The sequence below is a fragment of the Thermobia domestica genome, chromosome 3 (assembly GCF_964235325.1).
Source record: "Thermobia domestica chromosome 3, izTheDome1.hap1.1, whole genome shotgun sequence".
NCBI lineage: Eukaryota > Metazoa > Arthropoda > Insecta > Zygentoma > Lepismatidae > Thermobia > Thermobia domestica.
In genome coordinates, this window is record NC_137456.1 from 270,288,576 (window position 1) to 270,310,152 (window position 21,577).

General features: G+C 32.6%; 1 protein-coding gene across 1 annotated transcript in view; it reads right to left on the bottom strand.

Annotated features, from left to right (window-relative positions):
- The window catches only part of LOC145681654 (uncharacterized), a 175,024-nt gene that overhangs the window by 80,651 nt on the left and 72,796 nt on the right, over positions 1-21,577 (bottom strand). The window contains exon 4 of the mRNA XM_081753278.1: positions 7,621-7,706. Within this exon, the coding sequence (XP_081609404.1) occupies positions 7,621-7,706 (86 nt within the window). The remainder of the gene's footprint in view (positions 1-7,620; positions 7,707-21,577) is intronic.

The window sequence follows — 21,577 nt, forward strand, 5'->3', positions numbered from 1 at the left end:
TAAGTTAATGGAAGTAATATCAGACTAAAAGTTGTTCAACCTTAGAAGCAGAACAAGTAAAGCGAAAAATTCTTCTCATTAAGCATTTCAGAATGCCAATTATTCTAGCTTTAAAAAAATAAAATCTCACAAAATCCTACCACTGATAATGAGTAATGTGTTAAAGTTTCTTAACCCACTGTGTTTTCTTTAAAAAAAATCTCACTAAATGAAATCACTGATAATGAGTAATGGGTTAAAGTTTCAGCAAGTTTTAGATTTTGGTCTGGGAATGTTTCTCCTAGTTCGGAAGATCCTTTTTCACAGCAAAATCTTCAGCATCCTCTTTCAACTTGAATATTTGTTATAATTTTCAAATCATAGATCAGATCTGTTCTTATTCCCATTCCTCGCTTTACTTCATCTTTCTTCTCTGGCCGTATAAAGAAGACAATTTCTTCGCCCTGTCCAATTAGAATTCGAACGAAGGAAATGTCCTCTTCTCTCCTATCCGTCTGTAAACACCCTCATTTGTTAATCTCTCTCTGTGTCCATTTTATATTCTTCATCTTCCTCCAGCATCACAGTTCGAAGATCTCGAAATATTTCTTCTCTAACTTTCTTAATGTCCAACTCTGAAACATACAGTCAAATGCTCCATATACAGAAAGGACTTGACTAACTTCTTTCTTAGACCAATTTTACGCCTGGTAGTTAAGAGTGACCATATTTTGTTGTATGGTCCTTTGGCTATAGCAATTTTTGATATGATCTTTTTTGGTACAGTAATGTCTCTCGTCAAAATATTTGACACATACGTGATGTGATTCGCTTTTCAAGTTATCTTTGTTCTACTATGATATGTAAGGTGCCGTTCCACGGGATATCCTCACGATTTCTGATTTTACGATGTTTGTTTCCATTCCATATGTTTTCCCAGTATTAACTATTTTGTCTACCATCTCCTGTAGTTCTTTTTCGTTTGTAGCTTACAACGAGATACTTTGTATCGTTTAATAATTACCTGTACCTTGGGCAGAAAGTGCTCATACTCAAGCACTATACCTGATATAATGCTAATTAAAAAAATAACAAAAGAAGAATGTTTTTAATATAGGTAAGAAATGTACATTATTGTATAATTTGTTGCTATGTAGTTGTTTATAGATACCTAATCAACATGTATGTTTGCCAGACAGTTTGAGTGAAAATACGTTAAAAGAGTATCAATTAATAAACCATTTAATACCGATCATCGACTTGTAATTTCGATAGAAAAGGTGAGAATAATAGTGAATATAATTATTGAAGATATTTTAATGTGTAAACAATTACTACCACTCAAGATTTACTTATATCATTAGCCGAACCAGGTTGACGACTACCTTTGGTGAGTCGTTGTAAGCTACAATAACCATATCATCCGCATATCTAATTTAGTTAATATTCTGTCTTAAACCTTGAAACCCTAATTCCCATTAGACTTCCTTCATTAAACATTCACTGTCAATGATCAATAATTGGGGTAACATTCTATATCTTTGTCTGACTCCGCTCCCAATCTCCATTACATTAGTTTCTACTTCATTCAAGCGCAACTTCATTTGTTGGCCTATGTACAGGTTGCTAACTCTAATTTCTTTAAGTACAGTATTTTCACTAGTTTCGTCCGTTTGACCCAGTCGAAAACTTTTCACCAGTTTATAGAACACAAACACAATTCTTTCTTTAAATCAGGAACGTTCTGGTATACTTTTCATCAACTCAAAGTGTGTTAGTGACCAGTAATCAAGTACGAAAGTTTATTAGTGAAAAATATAATGAGTTAATGTAATTACCTAATATTCATATGGATTTTTTTTATAGAAAAGCTGCTTGAATCCTGAGTTATGCATTAGCACGAGATAGGCTACTTGCATATTAGAGTGAGATGTCTCGTTATGCAATATTTTACTCGTTATAAAAAAACATAATATTCAAACACTCCTGTAAAGAAGTCCATGCAACAACAAAATTCGTAAATATAACAAACTATCTGCATTTGACAACCAATTAATACTAATCTGATAGTAGTTGGCCCAATAAGTGTACATACGATAATAGACAAATTTGGTTATCTATAATCAAAATTACAAAGCTAAACATTCATCTATTCAGCGAAGAGCACAGATATAAAATTCATAATATTCTGGTCGAGTTTCTTCCTTTTCTTCGGAAACGTCAAAGTATGAACACGCCAGTTAGTTAAGTCTGCAGGGGCGACTCGAAGATATATTAAAATACAGTACATCTTTAGGTGTGGGCATATGCTAGAAAGAACATAGAAAATAAAAGTGTGACCAATGTTTACTCTTGCATTTGAACTCAGAATTTTCTCCACAGCTAGATCGATGCTGGTTGCCGAGGCTCCAAAGAATGAACCTAAGCAAGATACGTTTCCCGAATTTAAACCACTGGATATCAATGAGTTGGTAAACAATGAAGAAAAAGTTCTGTATCCAGCCATACGAACATATAAGATCAAAACTACACTTTAGAAGGTAAATTCAATAAACACCTAAAGTACGTATCAATGCGTATTATTTAAATTTATTTTTTACTAAATTTTTATTCCTGAAAGAACCAACATGGCTCATACTGGCTTACAGATGTAAACACCTTAGTGTAAAGAAAAACTTTAAATTATTAGATTTGGTGTTTAATTTCCAAATTTAAGGTTGAGACAAATATACGTCTCAAATCCTTCAAAATTTTTGACAGTTATCAAATGTTATTCTCTGACAATTCCCAAAATTTAGGTATTTGTAATTTATGGATCCATTTCCAAATTGTGAGAGTGTTATCTATGGTAGAACATAAGTAGGTAAGAAAATTATTCATAAGATTTACTAACACTTATTTTTGGCAAATCTTCAAACATAGATAGGGCTATATAAATACCTCTTGCCAAACTTTGAGATGAATGATAGATCCTATCATTTACGAAGTATTATCCTTGACAATTCCAAAATTTTTAAGTGAGTAATGTAAGCACATTTCGAAAAATTTTAAGAGTGCTTCTTCATGGTATCCATATGCTAAGGATACTCACATCACAACATGAGCACATGTAAATGGACGACAAGTGCTAACGTTTATAAAAAAAAAGCAGACGATACACTGAAGAAGAGCACACGAAGATCAACACAATACGAACCGAAAGAGGACAAGCCACCTGCCTACAAAAGAGGAACCACAAAGAAAGATCACTGATCGCCTACCCAAAACAACTCTGGGCTAATGGGCTCTATCTATCCTAACATTCCTGGAGGCTGCTCTGAAGTGAAGGGGATTCTTCAACACAAACCACACCTCACGAGGCTGCCAAGAGCCGAGGAGGTTTCATAGGATCGTAACCTGAAGTCGATACAAGACACCCATGTGGCTGCATTGAGTGAAGGATTTCGTGTATGAAACGTTACTTCCTTCACAATTGGTCATAAGGGAGATTCTGATATATTCACTTTGTAAAACACAAAGATTATTTTGTATTTTTATAAATAAATTGGTCAAGGTCTAGATTCCGGACCATTATTCACTCTACGTACAAAAATATTACAATATTTTATCAAACATTGTAAACTTAAAATTTAATGATACTTTTGACATGATATTCCCAATTGTAAGTTGTGTCAATTACGCGCTCCTTGGCAAAATTTGACAGGGTTTTATCTCGAGGCCTGTATCAGATGGAAGAGAATTGAGCTTTGTATCCATTCATATAATAATATGCACAATAGAACTACACCTAGAAGACACATCTGACATTAGGAATAGAAAGACAGGAGGGATAGATATACCGATCGAATTCAGAAATAATAGGGGGGACAAGTACAAGAAAGAATTGTTGATGAGAATCGATTTAGTGATAAGAAACTTGATACCTACCCCAGAGAGATATAATGATTATGAAACTATTTAACTCATAATAAACAAAGTAATGATTATGCTTCATATACTGAACACAAAGTTTTATGCAAGAACACATGAAAAAAATGAGAAAGAAAACTTTGAGTGAAAGAGAGATAAGGGCAAAAGGCTTTAGAACATCGAAAACTAATCGACAAGTACTTCTTTCAATTTCGGCAGTGGTGCTGGTGTAAGTGTAAAAACAACCATTTTAACGTAATGTTTGGTCTCCAAATATAGACAGAAAACTATCATTTAATGTAGAAGAAACCATATTACCAGGGGAGTTTTAAGACAGCTGATTCAACATCTGACGACAAAATTACAGAATTCAAAATTGCGGAACCAATATGGTGATCATAATTACAAAATATATTCTGGTTTGAAATTGACTGGAGTTAACCAAGGTTAATTATAGTTGTCACGCGTTACTGCGAGGAGGTTACAGACTGAATGGAAACTCAATTCTGTACTTATTCTAAACGGATACTTCATTAAAGTGAGCCTCTACACCTCTCAATATTCGGGGTGCTTATGTATAGTGAGTCCCCTCTCCTCTGACTATTTCAGTACTTAATAATCCTCATTTGTTACAATTATCAATTTATTGAGAAAACGTTTTACTGTATTGGAATTTCTTTCAAAAAATGTTTAATGCGTAAACATTGTTTACACAACGAACCTTATTACGGAAATAACTGTGCACAAATCGCAATATGCAGCGCAATATTTCCAACAAAATGTTACGGTATTTTCAAAGTCAGGTAATTTTTCTTCCAACTCTTTTCGTACTACGCATATTTATTAAGATTAGCAAATCTGGGAAATTAAAACCGGTTATAAATCAGTGGTTAAATCTTAGTTTTATTATTACGGACATATAAATTTATATTATAATTGTGGAGGACAATATCAGATATATATATCTCAAGAACTTTCCCACGGCCTAAAGACCAACATATCAAGAGCATGAATCCTATCAGTTGTTTCTGCAGAATGATTTCTATTTTGAGGTACTCTTTCGTTCCTAAAATAGTTTCAAAAGTTTATGAATTGTGCCCTCTCCAGGAAGCTAGTAACAAAATAAACTTTGCGTTAGATTCTGGGAGAAAAACTTTTCAAACCATGATCTCAGAAGGTCTGATGTTAATTTTCCTGAATTATATGTTTTCACAAGGACATTTACAGGTTGAAAGTGGTAGTTTTGAACTATAGGACCAAGTGTTCCATTCTTTTCCATCAAAACAATTAACAACGATAATAACAAAACATCATATGCCGAAACTAAAAGCAGCTTATGGTCTACTGTTTGTGTACCTGTAAACGCTTCAGTGAGAGGTGTAGATATTCACTTTAATCAAACATCCGATTAAAATAAAGGCACATAGGGGTTTCAAATAGCTGTGCAAACTCTTCGCAATAACTTGTGCCAACTATAATTGTTTTTGGCTTATTGTAGAGCGTTTCAACCAGAAGATCTTTTGTAATTGTAATCACTATGTTAGATTCGTCATTTTGAATTTTCTAATTTTGAACTCAGATTCTGAATCACCTGTTCTAGAAACGCGAAACATCATGTTTTCTTCTACATTAAATGATTGCTTTTTATCTATGCTTGGGGACCACCCCTAACGGTTGTTACATTATACCCTGGTAAATGCACCATGGTCCGAGATCTTTTACACACCCTGTATATATTTATATTTTGTTATATTATTAAAAATTTTGAATTATGCAGAAATTATTTGTTGTGCCGTAGAACTAATCACAAAATTTTAACTATTTTTTGTCAAAAGAATAGTATTGAAGTAAACATCCCATAAACATATATCTAACAATATTATGTTTTAGATTTTTTTATTTAATAAATAATATTGATTAAATTTTAGTTAACAAAAGTGTATTTAGCAGCTTTCAGTGGTTTTTCAGCTTATGTTCAAGGGGATTTTGATGCAGGAAATCTTTTGATCTTTTGATGTTTAGATATTCAATTTTTCCTTCTATTACGTCATTAAACCAACCAGTCAGTGATTTTCTTCCACGTTCCATTTCTCTTTTACCAGAAGCAGCATCAGCAATCAGACGCAGAAATTTCTTTTGTCCCAAAATTTAAAAAGACAACTAAATGGAGAAAACAGTGTAATTTTCAGTAAACTAATGTGAATGTTAGTGATTAATGGTTCGTCCTTTGTGAGAATGAGAAAGTTGAAATTCCGGTGTGCTGTTTTGGGGATGACAGAAAAGTTGAATGCTGAAATGAGTTTCTACAAACTATGGATTGGGTTCGTCCACCATGTTATGATGAAAGAAGCCAGCAAGATATACAACAACTGAAGGATTGATTTTTTGGAAGTACTGTGATGGAGTTCATCCAGGATTACGGTACAAATTAATCTACAATTTACCGGGTAAAATCATTTGCAGATAAATTTCAACTAAGTCAATTTGTTTTGATTATGACCCAATGCTAGTTCTCAAATTAAGAAATGCACCAGCATGTCTATACTTTATATTTTTGACAATTTTGAACCATACAAAAACATAAAATTGAACACTCGAAAAGAAAGATCTACATGCTTTCATCCCATATTTAATTCTTGAGCAAACTTAATACTTCTAAAGTCTCGGAGATTAGCATCGACAGCCATATATTCATAGTAGAGAATAAATTTGTTTATATAACCATATAACCGAAAAACATGAGTTCTTCATTTGAAAGCCTTAAATAGACATAAAGGAATGCTCTGAAATATGAATTTTTGAAAATTAGTTATGCAAAGAAGGGGACGGTAAAGACCACTCGATTTTGTGAACTTAAATGCTTCGGTCCTTTACTAACTTCCGTTCCTATAACCGATCATATTTATGGTTTAAAGTGGTTGTCCTATGTATCTTCCCTTATTCTCTAGTGGTAGACCAACATATCCCTGCCGAACGTGAAGGAAATAACATAATATTATATGATCCTATCACCTGATGTTCTATTGTCAATCGTCTGAATAACGTGGACGTGGGCCAATACTGCTGCTCCATATATGCGTAATTTCCGTACATCTGCACTAATACTCTCATAAGGATCTTCTAGCATAGTATTCCTGATTCGCTAATCAAATTACACTGCTGGTTAGTAGTCGTGAAGATCGTTATTGAATATTGTATCATTACCTCGTAATTTTAAAAATCAAATAGCTTGTGACGCAGTAATTAAAAACCCTAGGTCCATATGCACTTAGAAAGTTTTATGTGGCTAGATGTGCAGAATGTGGAAGTTTAAACTCGTAAAACGGAAATCACTTAAACTGTATTTTCACCATCAGGCGTTCCACATGACCCTTTTCAACAATGCACTGCCTCGTCACTGAATAAGCGCCACAGTGATCTTCTGAACATACACATAATTTCTGAAGTTAGTAGCGACATCAGTACATCCATTGTCTTTTTACCAAGGTAGTTACTGACTAAATTGAAAGTCGAATATTTCAGTCACGTCACTCCAGTACAAATTTAACATGGACTATTTTCACCAATCATCATCAGCAAACTACGAATAAATATACTTTGCCAGAATGTGTTTAATTTGCATGTGCATAAACTTAAAAAATGCAGTCTATGATTGAAATAAGCATTATTGAAACTTAGTCTTGTCCTGTATTGCTAATTTTTATAGAACAGATACGATATAAAATGCCTTACCGCACATGCAGAATAAATGACAATAAGACTGGAGATTACCATTATTCCTAAGCCTACCCAAGTAAAATAGATCAATAAATTAAAATCTGTAAAATAGAAAAAAATATTATTTGTTAGGTATCTTATACTAAGAAATGCAAATAGAAAATTAACCGAAATAAGTGACATACATTATATTGAATTATTAATAGTAACAAAATATTGCGCGTGTGTATCATCAGCGATTTGTTTCGAAATGATTAAACTAGTGTCATTCATTTCGTACATATATTGAAGCTGACCAGATTTAATCGAATAAATTCGTTTGCTTTTATTTTTGAAAATGTAAATGATGAGAAGGGTTAAATAACCTTATCCATGCAACCAATATTACATGTCTGTCATGAAGACTTACAAAACACCACAGGATAAATACCTCCAATGGAATGGTTGTTTATCCAGATAAAAAGATGTGATTTATTTCTATTCTCGCACTCGCCCAATTTTCGTTTTAAGAGAGCAATGATAAAAGAGGTATCAAAGGTGAAATTTAAATCGAAAATTGTGTTAGTATTGAATGCCTAGTTTTCCGGAACGCTAAGCCTAATTGGAGACAGCTTTTATGAGAATTAAGTCCAAAACTATGTAGGAATGGATATATCAGCTCCCAAGAAAATTGACTGAGGAATTCAAAGGTGTTGCTGTTCATCGTTTATTTACCAATTAACTCAAATGTATAGAAAACATCCAAAGCTTATTAATTTACTTCATCATATTAACAAGAATACTATACGTTATTTATATATTTTGTCTTTTTTTTACTTTCAAATATTTTGCATCTAAAACGACTTTTCCGTGTGCAAAGAACAGCTACTTCAGATAGTACTTTCTTTCGACTAAACCTGCCAATATACTAGTGATGAAGGAACATAGTATTTTATTACAGTCACATATATCTTAAAATACTACGTAAGGTATTTTCTAGATTAATTATTTCTGGAAAATCACGATTTTTGAGATAGTATTTTTAAATGATATGATCCTGAGAAAGAAAGTGGTATTTTTCCATTAACTTCTTTAGGGACATGCGTATAAAGCTGTTAAATAATAAACATCAACTGTCAAGGTAATGCCAGGGTTTTAATCTCGGTATTTATTACACCTTGCCTAATTGTTAAAGTGGAGTACATCGCTTATATAAAACGCAACTCACCAATCCTTGATATACTGAACCTATTTAGGAAGGGTTTGTGCGGAGAAAAAGAAATATTAAATGTTTAACACGTCAAAAACCATAGAGTTGTTCAAAGAAGTTTTGAATTATATTTTTATTATGATTCAAATGCGTATTACATATATTAAGACTATAAGAGTTGAAGTTCATGCAGAAATAAAAAAAAAGTGTCTGAAATCCGAAAGTGCCTCATGAACTTAGCAGAACCATAATCAAATTTCTAGAAATCTCAAGACTTTTCTGTACAAATCGTTTGTACTGCGTTTGTACCGCATTATACCGTACAAAGTTTCGTTTGGACTAGTTTCAGATTCATGAAATCAAAAAATAAAGTGGTCGTGCTAAGTTCACTTTAGCATATTATGACTATTGACTAATTTCCTCAAATTTGAAGAATATATATATATATATATATATATATATATATATATATATATATATATATATATATATATTCCAAAAATAATTACATAAAAATTCAGCGGATACAGAGCACAAAACAAACTATTTATATTGTGAGAGTAAGACCTATTTTCACATCGAGTATGCTTGATAGGGTGTCTTACTTAAAGTGCAAGCAATATCCATAAACTAAATTGAAGGACTTATACACAATAAATAAAAGAAATAAATGCACATCTAATGCTCTATATAAGTAGCAAGGGAAAAAATAAGATAATGTCCTTCAGGAAGCTTTATGGACTGTTTTCCTATTAACACGTTCGTCACGACGAACGCCACCAGTGGTACACGATCTTTATAGTAGTATTGGACTGACTTGATTGAAGTTTGGACTTTGACCCCGACCTTCATGACGTCATAGGTCAAAGGTCAATGCCTTTGGCCCGGGGTCAATGATCTAGGGATACTTATGACCACCAACTCTAGATTTTGGGAAGAGTACATTGACCCACCCCTAAATTTGGCAGGGGTACATACGACCACCACCCTTAAATTTTGGAAATTTGCCTAATCTAAAAATTTGGTATGGTAGTCTAAGACGTGGGTATGTGCCACTATTAGTATTGGGGGCCTAGCTCGTTCCCTTTCATCGTAAAAAATTGCCAAAAATTCAAATTTTGGAAGTTTTTGACCTAATTTTTCCCCTTTGATGAGGTCTTATTACCCTATATATTTATATGGGCGTATACTGGGGTCCATTAGCTTTCATAAGACATGGGTACATGAATGCAACACTTTAAAATTTTCTGACGGGTACCTTGGCCCACCAGTTAAATTTTGGAAATTGCCAAATGTAAAAATTGGGTGTGGTTGTTTAGGACCGTAGTATGTACTTCTAATAGCATTGGGGGTCCACCTAGTTCCCTTTCATGGTTTAAAATAGCCAAAGTTTAGTACAACCACGTGTTTGGTTTTGACCTAAGTTATCCCCTTTGATGAGGTCGTATTATCTTATATGGTTACATGGGCGTATACAAGTGTCGATTCCCTATCGAAAGACATAGGTACATCTATGAAACCTTTTAAAAATTTTGAAGGAGTAGCTTGTCCCACCCCTTAAATTTTGGAAATTGCACATTTTATACATTTGGTGTAACAGTACAGGACCCTAATATACGTCCCTATAATATATGGATTACAATATTTAATATTGTCTCTTTATGTTCCCTTTTAAATTTTGAATTATCAAATAAAATTTGGTAAACGTTTTCTAGGATCCATTGTTAAGGTGGGTGACACTCTTATGGACAAATAATCAAATTTTAAAGGTTATTGACCTATTTTATCTTTCTTGATATGGCTATATAGCTGAATGAGTACATGATTTATTATTTTTTCATAAGACACAGGTGTGATTATGTACCAATCTTAAATATTGGGAGGGATAAATTTCTTATTGTTAAATTAATAATTGTTTTTAGAATTGGGTGGTATCTCTTTCTTTGGGTAAATTATTGTCAAATATGTGTGTGGTCACTTGATATGATATTGACCTATGATGAGATTAGGAGTCCAGGACATTGGTGCATTTAAACTTTGTAGGATAATTTGAGAATTGTCAAAATGAAATTACGTCATTGGTTTTATAATTCCCGCCAAATATAAACGTAAGCAACACGATGTACCATGCGATTGACCGTCATGAAGTATTGTACAGGGATTCATTTCCTTTTCAAAATTCGTGAAAGTTATCAAATAATACATTTCTAGACAACAGTTGGTTGTGCTAAGGTAAAAAATTGGCGTAGAATATTCTTCTTATTGAAGAATAATATGGTTAATTCTATGACTTAGGTTATTTCGAGAGAAGTACGTAGGACCATTCTTTAAATTTGGGAATTGTGATAAACATTATTTTAGCATAAGGAGCAAAATTTGAAACAATACTTCGAACTTTAATCACAACTCATATTCACTAAATCACAACTTTAATCACTAAAAAATTGAAAAAAATCAAACAAAATTGAAACAAAAATTTCAAACAAAATTGAAACAAAAATTTCAAACAAAATTGAAAGAAAAATTTCAAACAAAAAATTTCAAATTAAAAATTTTGAAAAAAAATTAAACAAAAATTTCAAACAAAAGTTTTCAAACATCATTTGGAAACAAAAAATTATCAAACTAAAATTTTGCGCTCGACGGTTAACCGTCAAACTTTGTCCGGTTTTTAACTACTCGATTAACAAATAAAAGGTTTTGATCATATTTATCGGTGAGTGCAAAATGAAAAAAATTTCAAAGCAGGATTTTTGAACAGTCGTCGATAAATGTTAAACAAAAACTTAAAACTGAATGCAGCAAAGATTAACAATCATCAACCAATCAGATTGCATGAAAGATAGATATCAACCAATCAGATTGCACGTAAGATAGTGATCATACAATCAAATTGCATCAACGATAACTTTGCCAGTGTGAGATTGCATCACCTTGCGACTAAATTTCAGTGTTGTAGCATGTATTGCCTTTACACTATGAGTCATAAGATGCAATAAGGTTAGCCATCAGAATTCTAAAGCTCAAGGACAAATCAACCAACACCAATGATCTTAGACTATGAGTTGTGATTAAAGTTCAAAGTATTGTTTCAAATTTCACGACTCATGCTAAAATTCTGTTTATCACAATTCCCAAATTTAAAGAATGGTCCTACGTACCTCTCTCGAAATAACCTAAATCTTAGAATTAACCATATCATTATATGTTCAATAAGGACAATATTCTACGCCAATTGTTTACCTTAGCAGAAGCAACTGTTGTCTAGAAATGTATTATTTGATAACTTCGACGAATTTTGAAAAGGAAATGAATCCCTGTACACTAGCTCATCAGGGTCTATCACATGGTACTTCGTGTTGCTTACGTTTATATTTGGCGGGAATAATGAAAACCAATGACGTAATTTCATTTTGAATATTCTCAAATCATCCTACAAAGTTTAAATGTACCAATGTCCTGGACACCTAATCTCATCATAGGTCAATAACAGACCACGTGACCATACTCATATTTGATAATGATTTACCCAAAGAAAGAGATACCACCCAATTCTAAAAACAATTATTAATTTAACAATAAGAAATGTATCCCTCCCAAAATTTAAGATTGGCACATAAATACACCTGTGTCTTATGAAAAAATAATAAATCCTGTACTTTTTCAACTATATAACCATATCAAAAAGATAAAATAGGTCAATAACCTTTAAAATTTGAATAGTTGGCCATAAGAGGGACACCCACATTAACAATGGATCCTAGAACACTTTTACTGAATTTTGTTATTTGATAATTCGAAAATTTAAAAGGGGAACACAAACATATAAAGATAATAAATCTCTGCACATACCCGTATAATGTGTTAACTCCTTATCAAAGCGGGTCAATAACCTCCGAAATTTGATTTTTGGTATTTCGTTACTCACGAAAGGGAACGAGGTTAACCATGCAAACATATTGTGATACATATTGAAGTCCTGTACTATGATACCAAATGTTTATATTAAACAGTTTTCTAAAACTGAGTGGATGAGCCAAGATACCACCTTCCAAATTTTAAAGGGGTGCATCAATGTACCCAAGTCTTATGATAGAAAATGAACCCATATACATTACCATATAAGGATTTAAGGTAATAAGACCACATCAAAGGGGATAAATTAGGCCAAACAACATATTGCTTTTGTTTATATTTTGGCAATATTTTACCTATGAAAGGGAAAAAGGTGGACCATCTAAATTTATCATGATATATTGAGGTCATGTTCTATGAGAGCTTAAATTGGAAAATTTCCAAAATTTAAGGGGTTCTCCATGGTACCTTTTCAAACATTTAATGGGGAGAATCAATGTATCTATGTTTTATGATAGGGAATTGAGCCCTATACATAATCATATAACCATATGAGCTAATAGGACCTCACCCAAGGGGATAAATTGGGCCAAAACCAAATACGTTGTTGTATTAAATTGGGCAATTTTGTACCCCAAAAGGGAACGAGGTTAAAAACCCAAATTTATAGTGATCTATATTATGGTTCTATACTATAATACAAATTTTTTTAATTGGGCAATTTCCAAAATTAAAGGGGTGGGCCAAAGTACCAGTCCCAAAAATTTAAAAGGGTGCATCAATATACCAATGTCTTATGATATTGAATGGACCAATATACATGTCCATATAACCATATAAGGTAATAGGACCTCATCTAAGGGGATAAATTGGGCCAAAAACCAAACAAGTGGTTGCTTTAAATTTGGCAATTTTATACTCCTAAAAGGGAACACGGTGGACCACCCAAATTTATAGTGATCTATGTTAGGGTTCTATACTATAATACCAAATGTTTAAATTAGGCAATTTCCAAAATTAAAGGGGTGGGCCAAGGTACCCGTCCCAAAAATTTAAAGGGGTGCACAAATGTAACTATGTCTTATGATAGGGAATGGACCCCTATACATGAACATATAACCATATAAGGTAATAGGACCTCATCCAAGGACATAAATTAGGTGAATAACCCAACACGTGGTACAACGTATTGCTTACGTTTATATTTTGGCAATTTTGTACCCCTAAAAGGGAACGAGGTAGACCACCCAAATTTATAGTAATCTATATTAGGGTTCTAAACTATTATACCAAATGTATAAAATGGGCAATTTCCTAAATTTAAAAGGTGGGCCAAGATACCTCTCACAAATTTTAAAGGGGTGCACAAATGTTTTACGATAGAGAATGGACACCCGTATGCGCCCATTTAAACATATAAGATAATAGGACCTCATCAAAGGGGATAACTTAGGTCAAAACCAAACACGTTGTTGTACTAAAATTTGGCAATTTTTTAACCCATGAAATGGAACGAGGTGGACCTCCAATACTAATAGAAATACATACTACGGTTCTAAGCTACCACACCCGATTTTTAGATTTGGCAATTTTCAAAACATAAGGGGTGGGCCAAGGTACCCCTTCCAAAATTTTAAAGGGGTGCATTAATGTACCAATGTCTTATGAAAGCTAAAGGACCCTGTATACGCCCATATAGCTATATAGGGTACCAAGACCTCATCAAAGGGGATAAATTAGGTCAAGAACCTCCAAAATTTGAATTTTTGGAAATTTTTTACTCATGAAAGGGAACAAGCTAGGCACCCAATACTAATAGAGGTACATAACCTGGTCCTAGGCTATCATAACAAATTTTTAGATTTGGCAATTCCCAAAATTTAAGGGGGATGCTCATATGCACCCCTGACAAAATTTAGGGGATGGGCCAAGGTACCCCAGCGAAAATCTAGAGTTCGTGATCATAAATACCTTAAGACATTGACCTTTTATCTCTGACCTCATAAGGTCGGTGTCAAAGTCCAAACTTCGATCAAGTCAGGCCAATACTACTTTTATTCGTGGCTATATGTTGCCTTTGATTTTTTAGTTACAAAAACAGAACATTGTTATTCACTTTCTATGTTTTTGCACTGTGCTAAGTGTATATATTGAATACCTTTTGAATACGCTAAATAAAGAATGGCATGTGCCACCGATTTGTCACTTCGTGATTTTCGAAAAGGATAACTTCTTCATGGAATTTGCTCATATACGTCCAAATTATGAGGCAATATTATTTTCATAGAGTTATCACTGTGCTGATAATGTTGAACATTCTGATGGGTTTGAAGGGCTTACGATAGAACATTTAATGGCATTTTAGGTTAAAGACTTCCGTATAGTTATAACTAGTGTTCGTGCTCAATTATAATTTACTGCTGCACATAGTTGACGAATCAATAAATTAAATTACTATATAAATTAAACTAAAAGACTGCTAAATGTGCTTCTTCAAATTAAAGAAGAAAACATTTACTGAAGGAAAATATTGTTGAATATTAAACAATTATACGCATGCTTATCGAAATTTTAAGATATATCTCATCTGTAATCCTGATGGACAAAAATTATTTTGCAGTTTTTCAGGACTTAAGGATTGACTATATGTGTCAAGTTCTTTCAAGCATCAATCTTTTCTTTGTTTCCTGAAAAACAATTTCACTAATATATTCTCTAATGTTTAATAATTTTCTGTTTCTGAACTCGCTTTTCAATATGGAATTCTGTACATTCACTGTGACGGCATACGGGGACGATATAACTTCAAACAAATACAATAATACCTATTCAACATTATAAATGAAAAGTATTAAACAGTAAAAGTACGATACATTAATTCATATTTTAAAATTCCAACAAGTCTGCATTACGCAGAATTCCAACACTGATTAGTCTTACTCGATATAAAGAGAAAAATATCTTCAACCTCTATTTCCGAACATTTTCTCTACAATTTATTCTAAATGAACGTAAACAGATTGTGTGTGAATGGTAATATTAATTCAGCGTTTCAACAGAAATAATAGTATATTTGCAGTGTCCAATTGGAAGTTTTAAGTGCTTGATATTCGCATTTAAATCAAAATACTCCTGAGAATTAGATTCCATTAAATGATTAATTTATATATAGTTTTAACACTCACAAAAAGTGGAGAGTAATGAAAATTATTGAAATTATTAAATTCTTTTAGCAAAAATTGTATCAAACTTACGTTCGATCCAAACTAGAATAAGCGAAGCTTTTATTGAACTCAAATAAAAGATTAACTCATTAAAAATAGAAAAGTATCCAGTCCAAATTTATTAGATATCTTGCGTATTAGGAAACAATCATTTTCCCAAGAACTGAAAACTCTTTGAAACTCTAACTCTCAAATAAAGAAGAACGTTATCTGACTCGATATTTTTGTACAAGATACTTAATAATAAACTAGACTGCAATGAAATGCTTTTGAGCTTTCAAATAAATGTACCAGGTAGAAAAACACGTCCAGAAAACGATAACGTCTTTTATTGTGCAAAAGCAAGGATGAATATCCTAAATAAGTCGCCAACATGAAGGATTAGTGCAACCTGCGACAGACTATTAAAAATGATAAATAATATAGATATTTATGCTGATTGAATCACAAAGTTTAAAAGGGAAATTTGCATATATTATTTCATGAAAGATGAAACTAATGTTTCTCTCTCTATTTTTAGTTTCTCTCTCTTTCTTTCTTTTCTTTACTAAATAGTAAAGTGTGAAGAAAACAGTTTACGTGGCTCCAAATTTCTAAATGTGATTCTTTTTATTTGTTCTGTAAGTCTTCCGCTTTATTTTATGGTTATTTATTGCCTGAACTTTAAATAAGACACCGTATTTAAGCATTGTAAATAGTAGATGTAAAAACAGGACTTAATTTTACAATGTACTCGTAAATAAAGTGCTTAGTTCACGTGAACTTAGGAGGACCACATTATTTTTCGATTTTTTTTTTCGAATTTGAGATCGGAACAAGCGAAACGTTTTCCGACACTCTGGTACAAACACGGTACAAACGATTCGTACAGGAAAATCTTGAGATTTCCAGGAATTTGTATTCTGGTCCTGCAAAGTCCACGTGAACTTAGCAGGATCACTTCATTTTGTGATGTTTTTGAATTTCAGACCGGTACAAACAAAATTTTATACGGTACAATCCGGTACAACATACAGGACAAACGACTCGTCGAGAAAATTCTTGAGATTTCTAGAAACTTGTATTCTGGTCCTGCTAAGTTCACGTGAACTTGGCATGACCACCTTGTTTTTCGAATTTGAGACCGGTACAAAAAATATTTTACCGGACAAACTGGTACAAGCACAGTACAAACTCTTCGTACAGAAAAATATTCAATTATGTATACATTTATCAGTGTTCCTGTTATGTTCAGGTGAAATTGGCAGGATCACTTTATGTTTTTTTCTTTCGAATTTGAGACAGGTACAAACGTAACGTTTTACAGTAAAATCCGTTTAAAAACAATTCGTACAAAAATTCTTGAGATTTTTAGAAACTTGTTTTCTGGTAGAGCTAAGTCAACGTGAACTTAGCAGGACCATTTATTTTTAGATTTTTTCGAATTTGAGACCTGTACCAACAAAACATTTTACGGTACAATCAAATACAAACGATTCGTACAGAAAAATCTTCAAATTTGTATAAATTTATCAGTGGTACTGCTATGTTCACCGGAAATTAGCAGGACCACTTCATTTTTTTCAGTTTGAGACCGGTACAAACGGACATTTTTACTGTATAATCCGGCACCAACCCAATACTGACGATTCGTAGAGAATAAGCTTTAGATTTGTAGAAATATGTATTCTAGTCCTTATACGTTCATGTTAACTTAACGCGACCACTTTCTTTTCGAATTTGAGACCGGTACAAAACAAAAGTTTTACGGTACACACTTGTACAAAGGCAGTACCAACGTTTCTTAAAGAAAAATCTTCAAATTTGTATAAATTTTTCAATGGTCCTGTCACGTTCACATGCAGTTAGCAGGACCACTTTATTTTTTATTATTATTATTATTGAATTTGAGACATGCACATACAAAACTTTTTACGATACACTCTGGTACAAACAGAGTACAAGCGATTCGTACAGAAAAATCTTGAGATTTCGAGAAATTTTATTCTGGTCCTTCTATGTTCACGTGAACTTAAGAGGAACACTTTATTAGATTTATTGAATTTTCGACCGATACAAACGAAACGTTTTACGGTACAATCCAGTACAAATGATTTGTACAGACAAATCATCTGATTTGGGTATATTTACCATATATTAATTACTATATATTAAAAACAAGCTCAGTGAGCCTTCTATGCGTGTATCTTGGAAATTGCTAAGCAATTGTATTTTGTTAAATACACAAAGGTAAATCCACATATAGCCTCGCTGCAGAGTGGGAGATTAAACACAAAAAAATCAACTCAACAATATTAGAATTTCAGATAAAAGTTAGTAAAACTATAATCTTTGACTATCGGTATTCGAACACTAAATCTAGCGTCTTCGTAAATATAAATCCATATATCTAATTACTAGTATCTGTCTATAACGGTTTGCCTTATAATGTTACAATGTGGTTTTAAAATAATGGTTTATACATCGAGCAGTCTTAGTTTCGAGTAATTTACAGCATTTTTCACATAGTTTAATTCGCCACTTAAACTCTTCCACATTGTTTTGCATATTTTTAAACAATCTCTATACACACAACATACCCGAGACGACTTTTATGAAATTCGCAAACATTTAATTATAAGTATGAAAGAAAATGTAAACACAATAAAACACGATGCCTCAAAATATACAAACATTACCTCTTACCAAATTCATTCTTATTACAATAAAAATGGATATCTTCTTAATCAAGTGAGTATTAGCATGAGTAGAGTGGGGACATCTGGTGAAAGATTTGTAACCAGATACCCGACTTTTTATAACCAGATTTAGGAACTTTTTGTAGTCTTTTATGACCACTTTTTGGAGTGGTGAAAAAAGAGTATGGGGGTGTGTATTCCTTCTCTTTTACGACCACTCTATTGAATATACCAGTGGGGTGTCTAGTCGTTTACACTTTTTCAACTGCTATGTAACATAGTAGAGAATTTTTGCAAAAAGTCAACTAACATTTTAAACATATCTTAAATTACATAAGACTATGAACCAGTAGCAGGGGAGTACTTGTTCCCACTTATTAACCCCTTTGTAACATAGCATAGAATGAATTACCCTATGAACACAGAGATTACGAACGCATATTTTAGCAGCACTCCTATATATCATAGCATAGACTACAAACACATCTACGGCATACCGCAACCTTATATAACATTGTAGATATTACAGAAGAAGAGGTACACAGCATTAGACTATGAGGATATTTTCTAACCCTATTTAACAAAGCAGAGATTTGACCAGGTATAATAAACTGGCACGATTTTTAGGTTGAACTCGTTTTCCCTTATGAATATTTTTGAACTCCTATTTTAACATAGTAGAAATTACTTAAGATAATACACACATAAACCAATCAGAAATTACACAGAGACTATCAACATATCGAATCCAATGAAAGAGTCTTACTACGTATCGGCTTGAAGACAAATTATACTTAGATTCTGTTTAAGCATCCGAAGTTTCGATATTAACATTGCCAAGGAGTTGACACCTTCATTCTGCCCCCTGGTTTCCTTTCAAACACAAATCATTCGAAAGTATCCCTTATCCTTCCTTTTTCGTTTCCTATTAACTTCAGTATGCTTATTTACATTGCAATAGGACGTAATATTAAGGTCTTAAACCTTCAGTAATAGTAATAATAATAACAATAATAATAATAATAATAATTGTATTTACATTTTTAAATTTGCCCTAAAATTATACAAAACTTACAGATAAGTAGGGATTTCGGGAGTTTTTCCGGACATCCACGACACACCTCTGCAACTACGAAAATTTTAAACGCAAGCGTTCCACAATATATATAGGAAAATAAATGCAATAAAAATAACTGGATATCACTGAACAGTGAGGAATATTATTAACTAATGTTTAGGATATGCAGAAGTAATTATAAAAGCTTTGCTACAAAAATATCTACCCAGAACATAACGAATTCAATGAGCTCGAAATACAAAGTAGCAAAATAGCGTATAAGGTTCAGTCTAGAAAGCATTTGTTACTAAAAGATTGTTACACTATTTCGACAATCGAGATAAAACGAGAAATGTTTACGATACTTTTCGTCTGGTCTCAATTCTCATCTCAAAAGCGAGACGATAATTTGAGTTAGCTTTGTCCCGTCTCAAATGTAAAATGTTAATTCTCGTCTCAATTTTTTTGTTTTGTTTTAGAAAAGAGATGAGAAATTCTTCTTCTCTTGAGGAACACTAAACAAAACCGAAATATTCTTGCCAAATATCACGTTTCTCGTTGTAATGTTTTGCCTTGAGTGATAATACGCTCCTAACATTTTATCTTCAATGAGATAATAGTAATTAATATTAGTTTATTATTATTATTATTCTATTGTTATTCCTAAATATTTGGTAGTTCAAGTATTCAAACATCCGAGTATTCAAATATCTGAAAATAATACAACATGTGTCATTGCTGATCAATCATCACAGAAAATTTTAAAATAAAAGACCAATATACTGGCCGTGCGTGGATCCGAGTCGATTACCTTCAGGTTGCTAGTCAAGCGCCTTGATCACCGAACCACAATTACTTCTCAGTAATTGATTCGTCTTTAATTTGTTTACAAATATAATATACGCGTATTTCATTCAAAATAAAGGATTGTTGTATTTTGTTTTTAAAAAATCTGAAATGTCAATAATTTAGTGAATACAGTGTTATAATATCCTACGAGTTCTCAATTACATATTTCTGTGTTTTGAATTTGACTATTAACAAACCACTGTTTTGAGCGAACAGAAAATACTCTTTATTACATTGCGCTCAAGGTGAGTTCCTAGCATTGTGGTTTTCTAAACTGATGATCTGAGTTCGAGTCTTTCCCTCGCCATTTACAACTTTTAAAAATGTTTCATTTACAAAGCTGAGCTCCAGTTGGATGCTGCTGAATGAAAGATAATCTCAAGTGGAGAAATTCCGTGATGATGTAATCCTGAAAATAGAGGAAGAAAAACGAATGAAGAAGACGAGTTTCAGAGTTAATTCTGTTAATGGTTCTATGTTTGATATTAACCGTTAATTTCTTGCGGTTTTAAATTGTTGTTTATTGACACTATATTTTCCTTTTTCTCCTTTTGTCTCAATGTGTAAAAGTTCACAAAATATTATTCAAATCAAGAATCTTCAGTTATATTTACAACCTATGGGAAAATACGCTTAGTTCGGAAAATACGCTCAGTAATACCAATATTTAGCAGTTTCTAAAGTATTTAACGAATAATGAAATCGGACAAGTTCTTCTTTCGAAGTAATAATACGTATCAATCAGTGTCGCCAGAACCTAAGAGCTCAGGCCATGTTAGACACCCAAAATTTTTATTGGAGTCTGGGCTTTTCCCAGGATTCTCGACCCATATTTTAATTGATTTGCAGGTAGGACTATTGTTAATAGTTCCAAAATTCAACGCAAGGCTTTGTGTTTACTTAAAAAATAATCTACTACATATATCGCATAATCTATCCGTATATTATTTGATACGCATATATGCATAGTTATTTGAAGTAAGTCAACTTATTTATAATCCCTCATTTGAGTTAATTATAAGATTATTTAAGTTCCCCGGCTGTTAATTTCTCATCGGTGCTTCTGGTGTCCGTGTATTTTTTCTGGTGTTATGATGGTTACTGTGAGTGCAAGTATCCA